Source organism: Gadus morhua, chromosome 13 (genome assembly GCF_902167405.1).
Source record: "Gadus morhua chromosome 13, gadMor3.0, whole genome shotgun sequence".
In the NCBI taxonomy this organism is placed as follows: domain Eukaryota; kingdom Metazoa; phylum Chordata; class Actinopteri; order Gadiformes; family Gadidae; genus Gadus; species Gadus morhua.
In genome coordinates, this window is record NC_044060.1 from 16,910,529 (window position 1) to 16,932,741 (window position 22,213).

At 46.7% G+C, this 22,213-nt stretch overlaps 1 protein-coding gene across 2 annotated transcripts in view; it reads right to left on the bottom strand.

Moving 5' to 3' along the window:
* Positions 1–266: 266 nt before the first annotated feature.
* The window catches only part of atg7 (ATG7 autophagy related 7 homolog (S. cerevisiae)), a 40,186-nt gene continuing 18,239 nt past the window's right edge, over positions 267–22,213 (bottom strand). For both annotated transcript variants that reach the window (XM_030375677.1, XM_030375676.1), the window contains exons 17-19: positions 20,770–20,850; positions 16,229–16,351; positions 267–334 (exon numbers count right to left, since the gene is read on the bottom strand). In XM_030375677.1, coding sequence (XP_030231537.1) covers positions 302–334; positions 16,229–16,351; positions 20,770–20,850 — 237 coding nt within the window. In that variant the 3' untranslated portion in view covers positions 267–301. The remainder of the gene's footprint in view (positions 335–16,228; positions 16,352–20,769; positions 20,851–22,213) is intronic.

Here is a 22,213-nt window from a genome sequence, read left to right on the forward strand (position 1 = left end):
CAAACATCCTCTTTAAGATCATTTTCCAAACCAATGAATTCAGGGCATCCATATTAGAAGTGAGATTTGGTGGTATATATATATATATATATATATATATATATATATATATATATATATATATATATATATATATATATATATATATATATATATATATATATATATATCTTTATATATATTTAGATAGATACAAAAACAAGTATAAACATGAAAGTATCCCGTCTTGTTTCCAGGCAACACACTGACGTGAAAGGATCTTTGTATTCCTGGAAGATGGTTCTTTGAGCAGCTTCGCCTTTCAGATGCTCTCGTCGTCGCTCATATCCCAGATCTAAAAAATAAGAGGCCCAGACAGGTGTTCAGACACCACATTTATATAAAAATCCTGCATGAAAACAAATTACAGTGTGTATGTAGTGCTAACACACATAGCAAGCTAAGAGCATCAGGCCGGCTCAAAATAACGGTTGAAAGTGTTGAAACATCAGATGTATTATACAACCTTCACACAACAGCCGCTAACACTGGCCAAGCGACCTCCAGGCATCACTGCATCCTCGGGGAGAGTTAAAAGGGGAGGAAGGAACACGATGGACCACGGCTTATCCAGCCAATCTGATATATAAGCTGATGGCTTATGGACAGGCTGCACAACACTGGGTTGCCATCCATTACACGAGGTGTGAGGCCCTTTGGTTAGCTCCAGACGTAGTTCACCCAGAGGTGACGTTATAATGGAGCGGACATACAGAACCTGACACACACACGATACACAACACACACTGTACAGTCAGACTTGCAACTGCACCACCCAGACACACACAAACGCATAGTGAGACCAGCGCGGGTGCACACACACACACACACACACAGTAGGGTGCTCCTCTGCAGAAGTGTGTGAGCAAACAACAGAGTCATTCTCTGGACCGCGCATTGGTAACATTCCCCTTGATGCAAGACGCAATTCACATACCTCTGAGCCACACACACACACACACACACACACACACACACACACACACACACACACACACACACACACACACACACACACACACACACACACACACACACACACCATTTTGACGAAGACGTGTCACATTCCGTGACTGTGTGACTTTACTAGTGATATGTGAATTGCACTACAAAGGATGAGAGCGTTGCAATTTATACGAGTCCTTCACAAAACTGCATACGCAGAACACACAAAAATAAATAAACACACAAACTGCATGTGCGTTATTACTCCAACAAACGGATAGTGTTGGATGGATGTGGCGATGGGTGTAACCCGACTCTCTGCTAATGCAGAGCACTCGGAGAGCCCGGCGCGGGGAGCGGCCCATGCACCAGCGTACGGCCCGGGGCTGGCGGGAGAGCGTGCCAGGAGTGAAAGGGGCGACAGGGAGCTAAACTAAGAGTTGCACAATAACTCATTGCCAACGTGACCTACTTATCACAAAGGGAACAATCACGGCAACCGCCACGTAAAGAGAATCGCCGGACCTTCTGCCGCTCCCTCCGGCTTTTCTGTTTCTTTTTGGGCATTTTCTTTTTGCCCACGCCATGGCAACACTTCACCGGGAGCAGGAGAACGACGGAGCGCCCGACACGCCTAGCAAACCAAGAATATCTGAGTAGACTAGAAGAACATCAAACCAGAAGCGTAGCATCTCTGTTCAAATGACCTGCAGGTGTTGGTAGTTAGTGGCGTGTGACGCCCGCAAAAAAAAAACCCTCACCCTCTCCCCCAGCTTGACTGTGTGTGTGTGTGTGTGTGTGTGTGTGTGTGTGTGTGTGTGTGTGTGTGTGTGTGTGTGTGTGTGTGTGTGTGTGTGTGTGTGTGTGTGTGTGTGTGTGTGTAAAGACCCATAGTGTCGGTGGGCTTGTTAGTTACCGTCCGTCGCCAGGAAGTCTTTTATAGTCGCGGTTCAGAGAGTGACACGTTTTGCCTCAGCACCAACCAGCCCTGAACTAAAACAATAGGAGCTGCATGGGTTTCTTTGCCCCGGGGCTGTGGAGGGAGAGCGAGGGACAGGTGCTGGTATTGGAGCTGGACGAGGACAGCTCGCCGTGGTTCCAGCGCTGCCGGCCAGCCAGCTTCAGAGGGGGACAGCGGGGCCATGGGCCTTTGAAATGGACCAACACTGGAGCCCTGCTCTGGAAGGCCGCCATCGTCCCGCTGATGCTGTGTGTGTGTGTGTGTGTGTGTGTGTGTGTGTGTGTGTGTGTGTGTGTGTGTGTGTGTGTGTGTGTGTGTGTGTGTGTGTGTGTGTGTGTGTGTACAAAATGAAACCCTTTGTTCAAAATGAAAAGAGGGAGGCAGAGCGAGAGAGAGAGGCTCTGAAATAAGGCAATCAGGAAGGCCAGGATGGGGGGGGGGGGGGGGGGGGGGGCTGTATGGGGGGGGTGCACACACCTTACGTAACCCGGCTCACTCCGACTTAACCACGGCCAACAGCTTTACTACTCTCATTCAGAGGGGGCTGAATAGCTGGGATGCTTGTGTCCCCGTAGCTCCCTGTTGCAGCAACACGGGAGCGGATTCCTGGAAGAGGAGACGCAGTGAGGCGGTCCGGAGCGGCCCGGCCGCCCCACCCCGCCGCCTTCACCCCGCCGCCTCCACCCCGCCGCCTCCACCCCGCGCTCCACAGCAGGCAGGGGTGCACATGAAACCGTTCGAATCAGGGGGGCAATTAAAAAAAAAATAACGGGAGAAGGAAAAAAGAACATCCAACACGCTTCGGTCACACACGACCACGCCAACGCCTCAATGCGATTGGCTGCTGGGACGTATATCGACGGTGCCGCCCGCCCGTGCCCATGTACTCTTTGAAGCTCCTTATCAATCCACAACCTCGAATCAGAGCCAATGTTAATCCGCATGGAATCACAGCGACTATCTGAGTGTGTGTGTGTGTGTGTGTGTGTGTGTGTGTGTGTGTGTGTGTGTGTGTGTGTGTGTGTGTGTGTGTGTGTGTGTGTGTGTCAGTAGGTCTCAGCCCGTCATGGCTGTGGCGTGCTGCTGGCTGGCGCTGGAACCCGCGCTGGGACCTGATCAGATCTGATGGCTTCTGGGAGGTAGCTCCACGCCAGGAACTCCGACTGCCAACTTTCTGCTAGTGCTGATTATTTGAACATGTTCAACACACAGGGACGTCCGTTAGGTGTTTTTTTTTTTCCTCCTCACACAAATCACTGACCGAGTTTTCAACCACCAACCGTCTCGGCGGTCGCTGCTTATCTCTTGTTCGACAGACGATGTATGGACAGCCAAATGAAACGACTCGTTTTTTTTTCTAATTCATAACATATTTGCAAGAGTGCTATAATTAGGTTTTATTGGTCTTTATAGATGCGTGTGTGTGTGTGCGTGTGCTTGCATGCGTGCGGAAGTATGTCCATGCTCGCGTATGTCAAGTTGCCCCGGACAACGTACCTTTGGGAGACAACAACAGTGCACATGTCTGATTGAGAGGGAGGATGTCAGTCGGGGCACGAGCCACAGAGCAGCACATCCTCCATACAGCCAAAGATAAACGGTTAACTCCTGAATGAACCGAGGGTAGCAACATGAGTGGGAGGCCGGCCGGCTGGGGCGGTGGACTTCATACTCTGCCTCTTCGATATCTCTGGAGACTCTTGGCCTTGGTTTACCCTTTCAGATGTGGATGGTTGTGAAAGTGAACCTGCCCATTTCAGACCCAGCGTGTTTGTTTCAGCAGGACGGGATTCTTGAATACGCCGCGTCGTTTCAACTCAATCCGATTCAACACAGGACTGGGGTTCCTTTGGGGTAAGGGTGTCCTGGCTACGGGTGGGCCGGGTGGGCTCGTCCTACCCTCTGGAGCATCCCCTCTCGACGGTGTTAACAACACGCCCTCGGCCCATTAACGGGACGAGGATCACAAGGCCGCTGTGCTCTTAAAGCCCACATCCGCTTTACATATCAGCACCAGAACCGACAGCGGCGCCGCAACAGAGCGGGCCTTTCATCAGGGGGGGGCGTGCCACACGATCCCCGCTGCACCATTAGCAGACCACACAGATGGACCGGCTTCACTGGGGGGGGGAAGCCAAGAGGCCGACGAGGAGAGATTTCCGACGGCTACAAACAATCACTGTGCTATTCCGTCAGCTCCAAAAACAAATGTTTGTGTAACTGTGGGTTATTCCCTGGGTTGCCTTTGTATTCCGGTGGGCTATAAACATTCACGGCGAGCTAGTTGTTCCTTTAATGGCCCCACATTAAACGCCCCACATCACAGCCATCCATCACGGGCCAATAGGAGGTCTGTAATAGGAGTCTTGTGGTATTCTGTACACATGTTGGCCGATGGATGATTGGTGGGTCTGGCGAGCCACAGGGCGGCCCAGGTGTCCCCCCCCCCCCCCCCAGACCGGGGGCTGACTCCGTCACCCTGCCGTAAAAAAATGATGCGAGCGTGCCTAGCAGCACCCATAGAGATGTGTCAGAGCGGGGGTCCCACCCCGCCTGTAGGGATGACGAGTTTGGGGTCTTTTACAGCCGGTAGTTGGACATCAGGGGAGGGATGACCCTGATGGGTGATGTGTTCACCTTATCTGTCTAGGACGATGGGCAGGGGGGGTTCATGGGCGCTTCAAAAGGCTCCTCTGAAGGGGGTTGCCTGGGGCCGAGTGTTTGATGAGCCGGGCTAATCATGGAGCCATCAACCCCGTAAAGGAGGCCCCCCAGGGGTTCAGCACGGAGGCAGGGTGGGCTACACTTTCATGAACCCCGCCGCCATCTCTGAAGCCAAGAGCGACAGTGTAGGACGGATCTGTGTGTGTGTGTGTGTGTTTGCGTATTTGGCTGTGTGTGTGTGTGTGTGTGTGTGTGTGTGTGTGTGTGTGTGTGTGTGTGTGTGTGTGTGTCAGTTTAATTGATTGGTACGTACAAAACCAAAATACTGAAAATAAGCCAGGTACTAGGGAGCTTTATCCTAGCTTATCATCAGCCACGCCCTGCCTCTACTAAAGACATCCAGTCTCCTCATAGAAACTGAAAAGAGGGACACCCAGCTCCAGCTGCTCCTTGGCCTCATGCCTCCTCGTCCAAAGAACCATCTCATTTTCCCCTCCCTATTGTTTCCCCTCTGGTGGCTTACCGCCTCCATCATGGAAAACAAAACACAGCGCACCAGGCCACCTAAGCAGCAAATTAGCAAAACAATGAAAAACGAGACACACATGCACTAGTGCAGGCATATATTGGCTTCTATGCTGCTTCTTTTCCTAAACAACTTAACATCAGAAACATTATAGGGACATTTATAGTCTAGAACACACACACACACACACACACACACACACACACACACACACACACACACACACACACACACACACACACACACACACACACACACACACACACACACACACACACACACACACACACACACACACACACACGGGTGTACCCCAGGTTAATGGGAGCTCCTGTAGGTGTATCAATAATGCAGGCTGCGTGTAGAGTTTCCTGGAGTCAGTTGTTCATATAAAAGGCTACTCAGCTGTGAAATAGCCAACAATCTGAAGACACAAGGTCAACAACGGGAGGGCTGAGTGTACTTTCCATTCAAAGGCGCTGGAGGTAAGAGCAATAATTTGAGTGTAATTTGTTATAAATGCCATAGCCATCTATCAGCTACGGCCTCAATATGAGCCAATTTATACTTAGCTCACAATCATGGTTTTTCTTTTCTTCGGAAAATAGTAACTTAATGGCTTCATTTCAACAGCACTTATCCATCTTATCTTACAACCCCATGCAAAGTTAATGTGATAAAAGAACATCTGGTTCTCATTTGTACATAATATTGAGGTTTTAAAATGAAAACAAACCCAAGTCCAGGGCTCAGGTGAACTTGTAATTTGCTGAAGGGACAGCATGGGGCTCAAACCACCAGCTCCTACATGTCCCCCACCCGAAGTGGTAGAAGACCTCCTGATCCACAATGGAATGTGCCCTGGTATGCTACAGCATCACACCACACACACACACACACACACACACACACACACACACACACACACACACACACACACACACACACACACACACACACACACACACACACACACACACACACACACACACACACACACACACCTTTTTCCCATGATTGAGTAGCGTCTCTCAGTACAAGCCGTGAGAGAGAAGATGATGAGAAGCTGTGACCCGTCTTCTCATCCCATGGGAGTTGGATTAGGTTGTTCTAAATGCTGGTGTGATGGCAGGGCACCGGGCCCGAGATAAAGAGGAGCCAAGTGAGACAGGAATATGGACAAGACGGAATGCAGGAAGAAATTGTAAGGTTGGTAAAAACTTAGGACCGATTTTCAGTCCCACATCTGGGCCTAGAGGCTTACGAGTCTCTCTGCAGCTACATTCACACGTTGGGATTGGATGTCCACCCCGACCCATGAGAATAGCAGGTCACTCCTCTGATCCAAGAACACTAGAATATCTGCTCCTCAAACTGGGTGAAGTTTTGAGTTCAGAGCTTTGATTGTTCTTGTCATCAGCTGTGCCTCCAGTGCACATAAATATAGGAGTCATGAAGTCTTAATATTGTATTCATAAAGAGAATATGAAACAGACTACACAAAGGGAAAGTAGGCAATATAATATACATAAATGATCAAATCTAAGATAAGAATATCTACAATCTTATTTCCATACTGAAGAATCTTACAGGTAAATCATCCAAGATAAGAATTTATTTTTATTTACATACTGAGGTGTTTACTAGTAAATCCTCCATAAGGAAGGGGAAGATGTAGCCAGGATGTTATTCACTTCTTCAGGATCAGGCTGGTGCAACAGTGGGCGTAGCATAACACCACAACACCATTAACCCCAAAACACAATAACACCATACCAAACGTCATTCAGAGTCTGCCCATCGCAGCTTCCCTCTCAAGGGAGTGCAGACACTATTCAAAGTACTGCTTGAAAGAAAGTTGGGGCCTCTTTTAACCATTTGTGTTCACCGAGAAAAGAAAAGTCTGCTGTAGTTGAAGTGCCAGTCGTTATTTTTAGATTTGGACATAAGACAAGGTTTAAGAGGCCCATTTTCATCTCACGGTGACTTTAAGGGTAAGTGATTGTAACGCACGCACGCACGCGCACGCACGCACGCACGCACATACGCACACCAGGCTGAGATGTTAGCTGAGGTCACAGCCCGCGTCCCCTGTGCTTTCTGAGCCGTGATTGGTCCTAATGCTTGTCTTGATCTCCCCCAGGAGGACACAGTGTTCTCCACAGTGGCGTCATCGTTCCCGGCTCCACATCTCAGAGGGGAACGCCAGGGCTTTAACAACCTCGGAATAGACGCGCGTGCGTGCATAAAGGTGTGTTTGTGTGGGTGTGTGTGGAGGTGGAGGTGGCGCACACTTAACTGCTGGAGCCACATAATTGTATATGTAGCTATGCTGGTGGTAGTGTAGTATAAAACAAATCAGTAAAAATACAGCCAAAAGGTATGTATACATACCCTGACTGAAGCCGGTCCAAAAGCATCATCATGCTGTGCAGTGGGAGAAGGTGCAATGGTAACATTGACTTAAGTATGAGACAATACCGACCTGTCAACTACAATCAATAAAGAGACACACTAAGCTACCCAAGGGCTTATAGAAACAAAGCAGAACATGAATTGACACGTATACACACATAATCCTCAACATGGTTTTGCTTGGTATAAGGTTTGTCCTAGTCTCACACACACACACACACACACACACACGAGAGAAAGAGAGAGACGTCAGAAACAGCAGAAAAGAGGAGGACATCAAAATAAGTGTGTATGTGTGTGAACTACTCTGGGAACAGAGTAAGTGTTTATGTCCTGGCTGAGATCTTGTCCCTGGTTTGTGTTTTCATAAACTCCTCAGTCTCAGGGTAATCAAACAAGTCGCTCCAGATAACAACAACAAAAAAAAAAACACTACTTAGGGAAGAGAAAACACAGAAGAATTGATTGTTGTCTTGCCCCCCCCCCCCCCTACACACACACACACACTCTTTCCTCAGGTGTGTCAGGGTGGCTATGGAAACTCCATCTCTCTTACAATCTCTCTCTGACAAACTCTAGTTCTGTCCTACAGAGCATGGATGGATGGGTGGGTGGGTCTGTGCTCCTCATGAGTCTACTGTGATGTCTTAATAGTCGGCGGGATAATGCACAACTGCACGCAAAAGGTTAATTAAAAACAAGTCACTTCTGTACGATAGCCATTCCCGTCCACTCTTTCCAAAATGTCCCTGGCCTCTGCTCCACCTCCCCCCCTCCAGTCCACTCGCTCCGTCTCTAGCAGAGCGCTGAAAAACAGCTAGAAAAACACATTTGGTGGTCTCTCGGCTGGGTGTGGCGGCCCACAGGGCAGCAGCTGGTTCCTGTTCATTCTCTTGGGAAAAAGGGACCTCTCTCTCTTTCTCTGTCTGTCCGTATGTCACACGACACACCTCTCCCTGCTCCCATGGCAAACTGCTGTCCAATCAACTATAGTCCAAACCTAAATGCCCTAGTAACTTTGCTCCAACTTTCAAAGTGACTTCAGTCTTGTTTTCAACGAGCTAACTTTAGTCTCACTGTTTCACTTTAGCCTAAGTGTCCAGCTGCCTAACTTTATAGACCACGTGTCCAACCAGCCAACTTTAGTCTACCTTTCAAGCTTGCTTACTAACTTTATCTAAAGCCTATCACACATAGTATATAGAGTTGCAACCGAAACAGAACATTATTAGACAATGTTGACATCCATAATACAGCCCTGCTTTATGATTTGCATTATTTTTTGGGTCATGCTACAAATATGAACCCACATTTGCCCTCTGTGTGCGTTGGCTTGAGCCAACACTCATACGTAAACTGGGTTAATACCGTACAACAAACTCGTAGCTCGTTCACTTTGTCATCCTCTCAAGTCAACTCGTGTGGCTTATCCACTCCATCCTCAGACCATCAAACAATCAAAACCCAGCCAGCAGAAATCCCCCGTTCTATCATATCCTCTATTGCTTATTTTTCCACCTTTCCTCTCTCTCTCCCCCGCTCTCTCCCTCTCTCTCTCTGCCGCTCCCTCTGGGTCACATTTCCGTTCCTGACACATTTCCTGTAGGTTATCGGCTCAGGCCTGATTCACACACTTCACTGGTGGCTGCTTTCTCACCCTTGTTAAAGGACAACCGAGGTGTGCTGGCATAAGACCAATGATGCAAACGACTGTGCCAGTAAAGGATATGTTGTAGCACGGTAGCTATCCAATTATTTATTATTGTAGAATAAACAAACCACAAACCCCCCCCCCCAACCCTCACGATAACCACGGAGCACAAAATAAATGTCATCCACATGATGATGGTGCGCGTGCGTGTGTGTGTGTGGTGCCAGTAGAGTCCTGCCCCATGTTTAATTACAACTGTGAGTCAAAGCCAAGCAACGTGTGGTCACAGGGAGCAATCAGACCCCGTGGAACCTCACTGGCATACACAGACACACCCACAAAAACACACACACACACACACACACACACACACACACACACACACACCCACACACACACACACACACACACACACACACACCTCCATGCTAAAGACTTGACATTCAATAATATTTTACACTATTAGATTGCTGATATGCGTTTTATTTCTTACATCAAGGACATTATGTGGCACTTGGACAATTATGTGTAAATCATTGTCCAGTGAGGATACAACTCTGAAATAAATAAACTCACACTGAGCTATTGAGATTAGGAGGGGATATGGGTCAATATATTGGGAATTTTGAACATTAACTGAATGAATCACAACAAAATAATTGTGTGTTCCATGTGAAGCGAACCACATATATGAAATGTCTCTGGAACAAATCATTCACATCTCACAAGAGGCAGTAATAACAATAAGTGTGTATTCTGTGTCATCGACCCAAGGCAAGCTCGTCACCAGTTAGAGACACACCTTCGAGCGGGAAGCCCAGTAATCAAACAGAGTCAATCCAGCACACGTACATGGAAAAGGGCAATTGGGAACACATGCTGTAACAGGCCGTGTCACCAAAAGGAAGTATGGCATTTACACCTGATCCCTGACCTAAAAGTGGCAGTACATGAACAAGTGTAAACGGACTGAAAGGATAAAATTACCTCATCTCGCTTTAAAATTAAGGTGTCAGCTTCCCCTTTTTTAGAGCTTCTGAAAAATTCTTGGTTGTCCCCAGATTACAAACGTTTGTGTTGCGTGTTTGTGTGCAAAATCTGGACTTCAGGCCTGATATAATCACACGTTATCACTCTACACCATATGCTGGGCAGAACAGATACTAGCTTTAAGATGCCAGAGCTCCGAGGCAGATGACCTGTTATTAAGCCTGCCAAAACCTTATGATGCCAGACGCAAACAGCAGGACCCTGCAGAAGTGGGCACGTATATGTGTGGATGCGAGACACACACAGACACACACTAGCCTGCAGCTCAACGCTAGGAAGCGATGGGGGGGGGGGGGGGTTACGTTTGTTCTAAAAGCGCAGTAGTAGCCCAGATTCAGAAATACCTGCTGCTGGCAGAGGTTCCTGCATTGACGACTAGACTGTAGTCTGGGCAGTGGCAACCCGATCACCTGTCTTCCGTCCATCCGTCTGTCTGTATTCAAGCTGGCCAGCTGCCTTGAGGGTGGGGGGGGGGGGGGGGGTTACAGAGGCCATCGCCCCGGACTGGCAGGCGCCAGCAGACGGAGGCCATCTATAGAACCGTGCATGCCTAGAGGTTTCCCCATGTTGTGAGGCAAGAGAGTTTGCTTTAAGGGGCTTTATTTAGGAGTGCTTGATCATTCTGTACTGGAGGACGACCCTAGCCGATGGTACCCCTGCATGTATTACTTATAGTACCCCACCTGCCAGACCGCAGGAGAGGGGAGGCGAAGGCACTTGCCAGGGCATGTTGATGTCTCATGGCTCGGCTATGAACACGCGTTTGCCTCCTCTATTTACGGTGGGACGTCTCCGTGTCATCGGAAAATAATGTTGAAAAACATCTTTGATGCTGAGGGAATTAAGCGAACGTGTTTAGGAGGTTGTAAAGTACGGTTTATGGCTTACATGAGGGAAATGGCAGCCAGAAATGGTTTGGTTTTTGGAGACTTTATATCAGACGTCACACACACACACACACACACACACACACACACACACACACCCCCCCCCCTCGTGGGCAGTATTTTAAACATAGTTGCATGCCCCCGGCAGGCCAGCTATGGAATATCATGTTGCATTGTTTCTAAACAGCCTTGGTTGCTATGGTGCTGCACATTGTTGGGTTGCAAAAAAAAAGGTAAAAATAAAAAAGCCCGGGCTGCATCTTATTTATTTTATAGCTCAAAGGGTTGAATTTCCTTATTCAGATCTTAGGTCTAATTTAATCTATATCTATAGCATATATAGATATATTGGCTGTCACCGATAACACAAGAGCTAAATAGCTTCCAGCAGACGACCAACTGAATGCATTGGTTAAAAGTGTGCCTTTAATAAACACACTGTTCCCATTTATACTGCTATTTATAATAGTTGCTTCTGTATCGTCACTGAAATATAGCATGCTCTTTTCCCCGTATTTAAAGGTTTGGGTTGAAATGTTTGCCTGGTGACTGTGGTTTATCTTTGTTCTGCTATATAGGGTTGCAATGTAAGAATGTATGGTAATTCGACCCAAACCAAAAAAGAACAACATTTTGGCTCCACAGCATATGCTTCAACTCGTGTCCGTACTTACACCATCACCCAAACCCAACAAGATAAGGGATTGACCTTCAAACATGAAAGGAGCTGAGGCTGCCCAAGTCGGCCTCGGACATCCCAGAATACCCAGGATTTAGAAACCAAGCTATGTATAGTAAATGTGTGCGTGGGCAAGCGAGGGACGGAAGGACAGAACGCCAGAGATGCTAACTATGTTAGGAAAGATGGGAGGTGTGATCCGTTCTGTGCATAGCTGGCGTGCATCACTTCAGGTTGAGCACTAAGATATAATTAGCCGAGCTATACCGAAGCAGGCATAGCAAGCATACATTCAAAGAATACATGCATAGGACTGGCAATGCATAGACACAGGTCACACACACACACACACACACACACACACACACACACACACACACACACACACACACACACACACACACACACACACACACACACACACACACACACACACACACACACACACACACGGGTGTGCATTGTCTGCTAATGAAAAAGCAAGCCCAATATTGTTTTTCCCAGCGGAGGCCCGACCCATCTGGTAATAATTGCAGCATGTAGCAACCGTAGCTGTGTTTGGATACAGCTCTGAGCTCCTCTGACATACATGAAGCCCTATGAAGCCAAGACACAAAATTGTGTATTATTAACACACACACGTGCATACACACACACATATCACATTTTTGAAATGTAATAATTAAGTAAGTCATGTAAGTCATGTGTGTGTCATTGTGTGCGTGGTGTGTGTGTGTCATTGTATGCGTGTGTGTGTGTTTGTGTCATTGTATGCGCGTGTGTATCATTGTATGTGTGCATGTGTGTGTCATTGTAAGTGTGTGTGTCATTGTATGTGTGTGTGTCATTGTATGTGCGTGTCCTCGTATGTGTGAGTGCAAGTGTGTGCCATTGCATGTGTGAGTGAGTGAGTGAGTGACTGAGAGACAGTGTGCATGCATGTGTGCGGCAGTGTGCATGCATGTGTGCGGCAGTGTGAATGCAATGTGTGCATCAGTGTGCATGCAATGTGTGCGTCAGTGTGCATGCATTTGTGCGGCAGTGTGCGCCTGCTGTCACTGCGGCAGTGCTTGCATGGGCCAGGCTGAGCCGGAGAGGAGTGGAGGCCGGCTGGTTGGGCCAGAGCCGAGCCCCGGAGACGCGAGAGTGAGTCATAGAATGGTTGATAAACACCCCATGATGTCATCCCCTATGTTATCTCACAGCTCAACACACAACTCGGGGGAGAAATGTGTGTGTGCGTGTTTGCTTTCAGTGGGTGTTTGCTTAGAAAAAAGGCCTTAGGTAATCCAACAAATGCTTTAAAAAGTAAACTCTGGCTTATAAATACCATAACCACAAAGGCAGTAATGGCAATCCTTTGCTTGCTTATCATTTGTGGCCCTAAGAACCAACCAAACAGACACACACAAACAAACCTAAAACAACACTTCTACTAATATTATGTGTGATGACGTAATCCCCCATGGCCGTCATACTTGTACTAGACCGCCCGGTTTGAGCTGGTTCACTGGTTTTGTCAGTGGCCTGTGTCTTATTGGATGGGCTGATCTGACCCCTAGTATTGCCTGCCTCTGTGGTTCTCCGGCTGGCTGCAAATTCAAACATGCAGGCAGGGAGGTAGAGCACCAGAGAGCCACAGCATCCTGTGCAGACACTAATTTCCTTCCAGGCCCCAACCATGTCTTTGTGTGTATGTGTGCGTCTGTCTGTCCACATTGTGAGCTTGAGTGTGTGTCCGTCAGTGTTGGCGTGCCTGTGTGAGATGAAAATGTTAAATTGTTTTTTTTGCCCCTACCATCTCCAGCTTGACTCCCCCAAATTGTCTGGCTGGCACACACATACACAAATTTCAGAGAGGTTAATCCAAGTTCAAAGACTACACCGTTATCTATACATTACCCATTTCGACTAGGAATTAAGTTATTCCTTTATATTCTTTCTGTCATCGCCTGTTCTCTTTCCAGTAGTTAGAGAGATGGAAAATTGTACCACAATATCCATGTATCAAAGTGTTAAGCTAATTTAAACACCCAATATTGAGAAAAAAGGCAGCCCTCAACATCACAAAGCTGGTTCTGAACAAGGTTTACAAGAGAAGAACATGTATGAGTATAGACAGTGTATTTAAAAAAAAGGATTTCAAGTTGATTGCTCATGTCAAGAAGCAGTAAAACACCATGATTAGTCACTGCACATCATGCGAGTTTAAAACCTCCTGGCAGCTATGACGTAATGCACTTTCATTTATTTGCTACCACAGACATTAAATCAAATCTAATCAAAGACAAAGAAAACACATCAAGTAGCTAAACATTGTATGCATTTATTTATGGAGCCTATTCTCAGATACATGTGGTAAAGTTTCTGGCCCTGTTAACCCACGCCTGCCATCCGAGTTTCCCCTAAGTCACTACAAGCTGACCTCACAAAGAAGCCATTCATACGGACGGCTCCACACACACACACACACACACACACACACACACACACACACACACACACACACACACACACACACACACACACAGCGAGAGAGAGAGAGAGAGAGAGAGAAAGGTTAGTCTAAACTTTTACCAAACGTGAACTCAACCAAAGCCCCATCACAGCCACATAAAAACTACTTCTCCGGTTTCATGCTGGCTCAAAATAGGCCCAAAGTACATATTACAGCAATGGAGTGATGTAGATTATAGTTCGACACGGTTACTTGAATATTTTAAATATCGTCCCTGAAATCATAGTAGTGGTACACGCATGCAAAATCCTGTGCACATGCACTACACAATACATTGAGGACAGGATTCTGGGCTGAGGAAAGAAATAAGCGCATGTAAAAACGTTGTTTGACTGATTCTGATGACATAGGGAGGTATCAGCAAAACGCATGACATGAAATATTGCCCATAGCAAGATGGGGCCGGTGGAGCAGCAGGAGTACTCAATGTTCTTCCATGGTCTTAAGTCAAAGGTGTAAAACAAACTCACAAATCTTGTCGCTGGATTGCCTCGAGGCAGTGCGAACACCGTGTTCACTTCTTCTCTATTAAATAAAACTAATTGGCTGACCTTTTCAACCTCTCCTTTTATTTTTTTAAACACAAGTCAACTTGATCTTCATATTTGTACAGCATGAGACCATCCAGTCCAAAAACACACATACACTTGAGTTCTATTACAAGTGGGTCCCCGCAGATATAAGTAATAACATGTTTTCCTAATGAAGACTAGATCTTTTCCCCGATCCTGGAAGCAGAAGAAGGGAAAGAAAGAGGGCTCTTTAAAAGAGAGGGCCCTCCCACACGCTGTAACCTACAGGCAGACTAGCGAGGCCCTGATACCTACAGGCAGACTAGCCAGGCCTTGAAACCTACAGGCAGACCAGCCAGGTCCTGATACCTACAGGCAGACTAGCCGGGTCCTGAAACCTACAGGCAGACTAGCCAGGTCCTGATACCTCCAAACAGACTAGCCTGGCCCTTCGACTTAATGGAGGGTTAGCCTAGCAAAGAGGCCTATATATATATTGCAGAAATAGACAGACAGAGAGAGAGAGAAAAAGAGAAAGAGGGACAACAAAGAGATACAATATTTCTCCCTTTTCATTCCTTCTCTCCCTCACCTCTTTCTGTATGACTCTCTCCTTGTCAGTCTGTGTGTTATGAGGAGGAGTTGAAGGAAGAGAGTATGTGGGGTTTTCCCACAGCTCAACGGGACCAGACAAGACCCGACCAACAACCAGCCCCCGGCCCCACACATCTCCCCTCCCACACAGGCACCCGCCCCATCTGACAAAAACACAAAACAAAGCACATACACACAAACACACACAGACACACACCCACCCACACACACACGTAACCACAAGAAATGCTTGTCTCCCTCTCGTCCGAAGGGAGTCTTGAGGGAAACCACCACCCTCACTCACTCCCACAGCAATGGCTCAGGATGTTTGCAATAAATATGTGCCACTGATTCAACAACTCGCGGTTGCCGTGGCGACGGAGACAATAAGGGAAAGTTGGACGGCCAGAAAAGTTTGGTGCCATAGAGACCTGCGTATTTCTCTTCTCAGACGTCACGAGTGCGGGAGAAACAGGGACACAAGGGGATAGATAGATACAAAGATTGATAGATACATAGATGGAGAAATCACAATGTGTCCAGTTATTTCTCAGTGTGAATGTGGAGTTGGCTTTGAGTGGCCAACCAATAATTGGAGGTCAATGGCACCAACCTCTGAACTACACAACTGAAGCATTCCAGTGAAGGGTTTACCATGACCTACTTAACACCTGTGTGTGTGTGTGTGTGTGTGTGTGTGTGTGTGTGTGTGTGTGTGTGTGTGTGTGTGTGTGTGTGTGTGTGTGTGTGTGTGTGTGTGTGTGTGTGTGTGTGTGTGTGTGTGTACCTCTGCGGCCTGGGTCTCCTGGTGCAGCAGGGTCAGTCCCGTGAGGTCTTCAAGGAAGGAGTGGGAGGAGTTGAACACTTTGGACAGGAAGTGAAAGCCGTCCCTCTCGTACTGGTCCAGCACCTATACAAACAGCAGACAGGCCAAGGGTTCTTATTATGAGCAGCGACTATCGGGGACGAGGAGAAACAACAGTGGATGTAAACAAGTGAACCCTCCCCTCCTCATATCCCCCTCAACCTTCAACTCGGATGATAAAACATGCCTGAAGTGAAATGTGTGAATTCTATGTAGTGTATATTTTACAAGCTGTTGTGAAACTCATTCCGTGACGACTGGAAACAGATTGACACATCCAACGTGTCAATTAGACAACAGCGTCACAAACGCTCTTCATTGTTGAGCGCCTTAGAAAGGTGATTTCATTTTTTCATTTGAATAGATTTCGCAATCTACAAGCCTGGGCTTATCCCAGATTCAGATTATCACATGTTTACCATGTGTGGGCAAACATTGCAGCGAGCATGGGCCATTATTTGAAGAAACATAAGCTTTTGTGTAGACATCATGATCCCATTTTAATGATGGTGTAAACCATCTAGGGTACACATTGTGTCTTCAACCAAACAAAAGGGGTTGAAATGCAACTTTTGTCATGAAGATGGATACAAATTCTCCAATTGTGATTGAAACAACAAACCTGCACTTCCTTTATCTCCCCTTTCTTGACTTCCTCGGCTCAAATGTGCCTCGGCTCAAATGTGCCCCTTGAGCCCTGTAGTAGTATAGTGCTGCCCCAATGTAGTTTTTTGGGATCAATAGATCTAATATGAATTTGTTATACCTTGTACCTCTACTCTGATGCCCAAATTCTATTGAAGACAGTCTATTGACTGTCTTATATTTTCTAATCTCACTCTAGTCACTGAACATGCACTCATAATCAATGTAAAAACCTGGATTATGAGCATGAACTTGCAACTTGAATGAAATGCATTTTGGTCTTTTGAAAGCCTAACCCCTACGCCCCCATTCATCCCCGCACCACACACTATGGTCTTCCAACACACAGCCCCACACACACATATGCTCTGCCTTACAAGCCAGGCCAAGCCTTTCATGCCCGCCCACAGACTCGACCCTCCTCTGCAGGTGTAGGATTACCTCTACCTCAGACATCAATAGGCCTGTGTGTTTTACTGTCTTGTACGCTGTGTGTGTGTGTGTGTGTGTGTGTGTGTGTGTGTGTGTGTGTGTGTGTGTGTGTGTGTGTGTGTGTGTGTGTGTGTGTGTGTGTGTGTGATCTCCGAGTGCCCCCTGCCTCACAACTAATTCTGTGTAGAAATGTGTGTGTCTGTGTAGAGCCAATTGTGTGTGTGCGTGCTTCAATGTGTCTGTCGGCTGCCTAGTGCGATTGCATTTGTACCAACTGTGTGTGTGTGTGTGTGTGTGTGTGTGTGTGTGTGTGTGTGTGTGTGTGTGTGTGTGTGTGTGTGTGTGTGTGTGTGTGTGTGTGTGTGTGTGTGTGTGTGTGTGTGTGTGTGTGTGTGTGTGCCCATCTGTGTTCCCAGACCAGCCTGGCGTCTAGTCTTGAAACCAGACCTATCCCCAACACAATACACTCTGATATCTCCCTCTTTTTACCTTTCCAACGTTCATCTTCCCTCTCCCGGATGCTAAACTTCCATGTCTCAGATCCCTTCAACAGGACAAAGACGAGAACGGACTGTCCTGTCCTACCAACCCTGCTTCATGGACATGTGCCACCGTCTTTTGATGAAGCTCCAACTGATTCACTACAAGTCCTCTGAGGCCACTCAACAACACACAGAAAATCACACCAAAAACATACTACAAAGTGTAAACACAAAGACCAACACACACACACACAATGCAATTGTATTGTATCAATACTACACACAAACACACACACACCCACACACACTAGCAACATGCCACACACAAATGCAACCAGTGGATCCAATGGTTTACTTCTGCCCAGATAGATGCGGCTCTCGCGGTGCCATAAACATGGAAGAGGCAGCTAAAGTGGCACACAACCCAGAAGGGAAAGATTGGAATCTGCTTTACAAGATTCCCTTTTGTTTGAGGCTTTGCTCGTGATTCCAGACAGTTGACAGATAGAGCTAATTAAGCCAAGGGAACAATCATGTTTTAAGCTCTTAACATCTGGAACACATGACGTCGTTAAGTTCACATACAGACACCCACACACACAGAGACAGAAGCTAGGACAGTGCGTTAGCCTTCCGGGCGGCTGATTGGACTAGGATGCTGGTGTCTTTTTGAAGCACAGTCTGTGGCTCCATCTTATTAAGCACCGACTGTATACAGTATAGCAGTGTATATTACTTAGGCCTGATTGGGCCTGCGCGTTTGCTAAAATCATGCAATCATGCAATCATGCTAAAAGTCAATCAAACAGCCATTGTGTACTGTTCGTTCTGGGGAAGTGATGGAGTCTGATCTCTCGATTGATAGATTCTTTTTTTAACTTTGTGAAAAACAAAAAAGCCACTGGGTCAAAGAATTCGAGACTTTTTACATTCTACTCATATTGGTAAACCATTGAATCTGACCAACCAATATAAAGTTCATGTCAAATATTTTGACCATCTAAATCTGTGCTATCAAAAGAGATGCTCAATACAAACTGGTATAGGTTTGTCAGAGTTAATCTTTAAAAACGAAGAAGGACTGCTGGAACTGGATTATGGGAGCAATGTGATGAATTTAGTTAGAATATCATTATTTTTAACGAGAGCAGTTTTGTGCCCTCTAGTGGATGGAAATCAAATTATGCTGCTTTTCAATTACCAAATATAATTTTAAAAAACGATTTGTATTATACATGTTCAGCTTGATAACACTTTTGCTATAAATACGTATATAGTGTTGTGGCTTTTTTGGCAGTCATTGTTAATGTAATCATAGAACATTGCCTGGCATGGTTTAAGACCAAGCCACGTCACAGGCTGAGATTTACTCCCTGGCCTTGTTGTTTTATTGGCTTTCAGAACCAGTACGAGTTAAGAAATACACACATGTAGGAGTGCACACACAATAAAAGCCCCAGCTCGCTACAGGAACTACTCCAGCCCAGACAGGGGTTGAATTGTTTTGTTTCCATAGTGACCTGGCAGCACACAGCTGACTGGGGCAGGAACGAACACACATACGCACGCACGCACGCACACGCACATGCACACACACACACACACACACACACAGAGACTTGGGGGGTGGGGGTGGCTAAGAGAAAGGGCGGAAGGAGGAGGAGAGAGAAGGAGGGGTGGGCAGATGAAGTGCAGACAGGAGAGAGGAGAACAAAAAAAATAATCGATAGAGCCAGGAGGAAGTTGGACGCCGACCAGAGAGAATGTAGAAAGAAAAGGGTTTTAAAGCGGGACAAACTGTGGGATTTAGACCAATCTCCCATTCTGGAGATGCGACATCTGGGCCTGCCTGCGTACTCAAGTGTGTTTACGAATTGGGATGCGCTGGAAGTGATGTCGCATGATTATGTTTATGCGTGGGCTTCCCTCAGTTCCTGTCAGCATGGGCCCTCAGAAGAAAGAAAAAGAGAGAGAAGGAGAGAAAGAGAGACTGCCTCCGCAGGAAAGAGATAGATCATGGACTTTATGACCTCCTCACAGACACAAAGAGGGCATTGAAGGAAGGGCCGTGCGTGTTTGTGTGAGCGTGAGTGTGGGGGAGAGGAGAAAGTGAAGCATTCTTACACTTTACACAACACCCTGTTTTGCGTATCTCTCCCCGCCCACCTCCACTTTACCTCCTTTTTCCCCCCCCCCAACATCTCTCCCTCTCTCCTTCCTCAATTCCCCCTACCCTCCCTACCCTTCAACACCTACCCTCACCCGAGTCTTACGCAAAACCGCCACAGCCAATAGGATCCTTCTTCCCGCCCAGCCTCAGAGTATAACTAGGCCCGTCATTGGCAAGTTGTCTTTGGACCAATGACAACCAGGGACAAAAATACGAGTCCAGGGCCGCCCACCTCGGTTGGCTGATTTAGGACACTTGAACCATTGAATAACCCTCATCTACACACGCACGTACACACACACACAAAACCGCACACATGCGCACAGACCGCACGAGTGGGAGATAATGCCTCTCATACGACGCTCAGTGACATCAATGAAAAACTGCTGCCTGATTATTACCATCTGGGTTGAGCCCGTGTGTGTGTGTGTGTGTGTGTGTGTGTGTGTGTGTGTGTGTGTGTGTGTGTGTGTGTGTGTGTGTGTGTGTGTGTGTGTGTGTGTGTGTGTGTGTGTGTGTGTGTGTGTCTCTCTCTCCAGGGACTACATTTCAACACAGCTAGTACAGTGAGTTAGCAACACAGCGTCTATGGGAACCCCCTGATTAATTCTGCTTGAGATGCATTTTCCGTCTCAAACACCAAAAGTTTTATGGCGTGGGTCTCGCCTTATTATTTCAACAATATCTTGACAACAATCATATTAAGCCTATTAATATGTATTCTGGTGACTTACGATAGGTGAACAGGCAGTGCATTTGTCAAATGCCAGGCTGGCAGGCAGGACGTTGTCAAACCTGGACAGGAAGCCTCGAATCTGTACATTCAAGACAAAATCAGGACAATGAAGAGCTCATGGCATAATTATAAGTCATATATTTTAAACATAAAATGTGTATTATTTCTGTAAGTGATATAACACATTTTAGAATAAACTGGTAAATAGGAATGTAAAAATAGGATTCAATTGAATCTTTCAAGTTGTGAGAAATTAGAGATTTTATACTAGGGTAAAATGTTATGTTTGCTGTTTAGTTTGAACATGTGTCTTGAACCCCCTCTGGTGTTAGAAAGCTATATAGCAAGCTCCATGAAAGACTGAGGACTGAAATCAAAGCAAGGGGATAGCGCCATCTACAGTACAACACTTGTTTGAAACACTGCTTCCGATTGGCTCAACTCACCTCAAATATGAAAATATTGTAAAAACAGCTGTTTTTGTGGTTAGATGTTCAGTGTTTTTCATTACACTTTACACACACATATCAAAAATATAGTTATACATGCACAAGTTTAGTTTCCAGCTAGTAGGCTATGAAATTCTTACTTACACACATGGTGATCCGGTGCCTGAAAAGACCACAGGGTGGCACTGTGGCGCCAGTTCAACACAGACAATGGCTGTGGCGTCAGAACACTTAACCTAATAATGGTGATGAACTGCAGGCGACAGTCATGTCAACTCACATACCTCATCAGGCTAGTATACTACCCAGACTACCCCTTCACCTTGATTAACCTCTTTATCGAACACATGCAAGGAACTTTATCTGAAAGGCCATCCGCTGACGGCTTTGACTCACGGTGCCATTAATACTCATGAGAATGCAAATGAGAACTGTTAGGTGTTAGATGGTCCATCCACTGTGACTGAGCAAGCAGGCACAGCTTGCATATCTGCGTCTGGAACAGCCATTCAGAGCATTGGCCGGCTGCCGGTATAGATGTTATTTTTATTTGCATTCGAATTTATGGACAGTTTCAGATAAACAACGAATATGAACAACTTGAAATCAAAGTCGGGGCCCAGTCAGAGTGGAGCTATAGATGGCAATCGATTGAATGGTACTACTGCATGATGGAACCCTGTGTTATGGCCTCGGAGGAGAACACGTATGGAGAGGGAGATGGGCAGGCGAGTGTGTGTGTGTGTGTGTGTGTGTGTGTGTGTGTGTGTGTGTGTGTGTGTGTGTGTGTGTGTGTGTGTGTGTGTGTGTGAGAGAGAGTGAGAGTGAGTGAATGTGTGCGTGCGTGAGTGATTAATATCAGTGTGTGTGTTTTGGGGTCATCGATATCAGCGACTTGACATTGTCATAGGGAGAAACTCGCTAAATAAAAGCAATTAGCATCCTGTTTGACAGCTGGTGCCTTATGAGTGGCTGTGTGCATAGCTTTGGCCT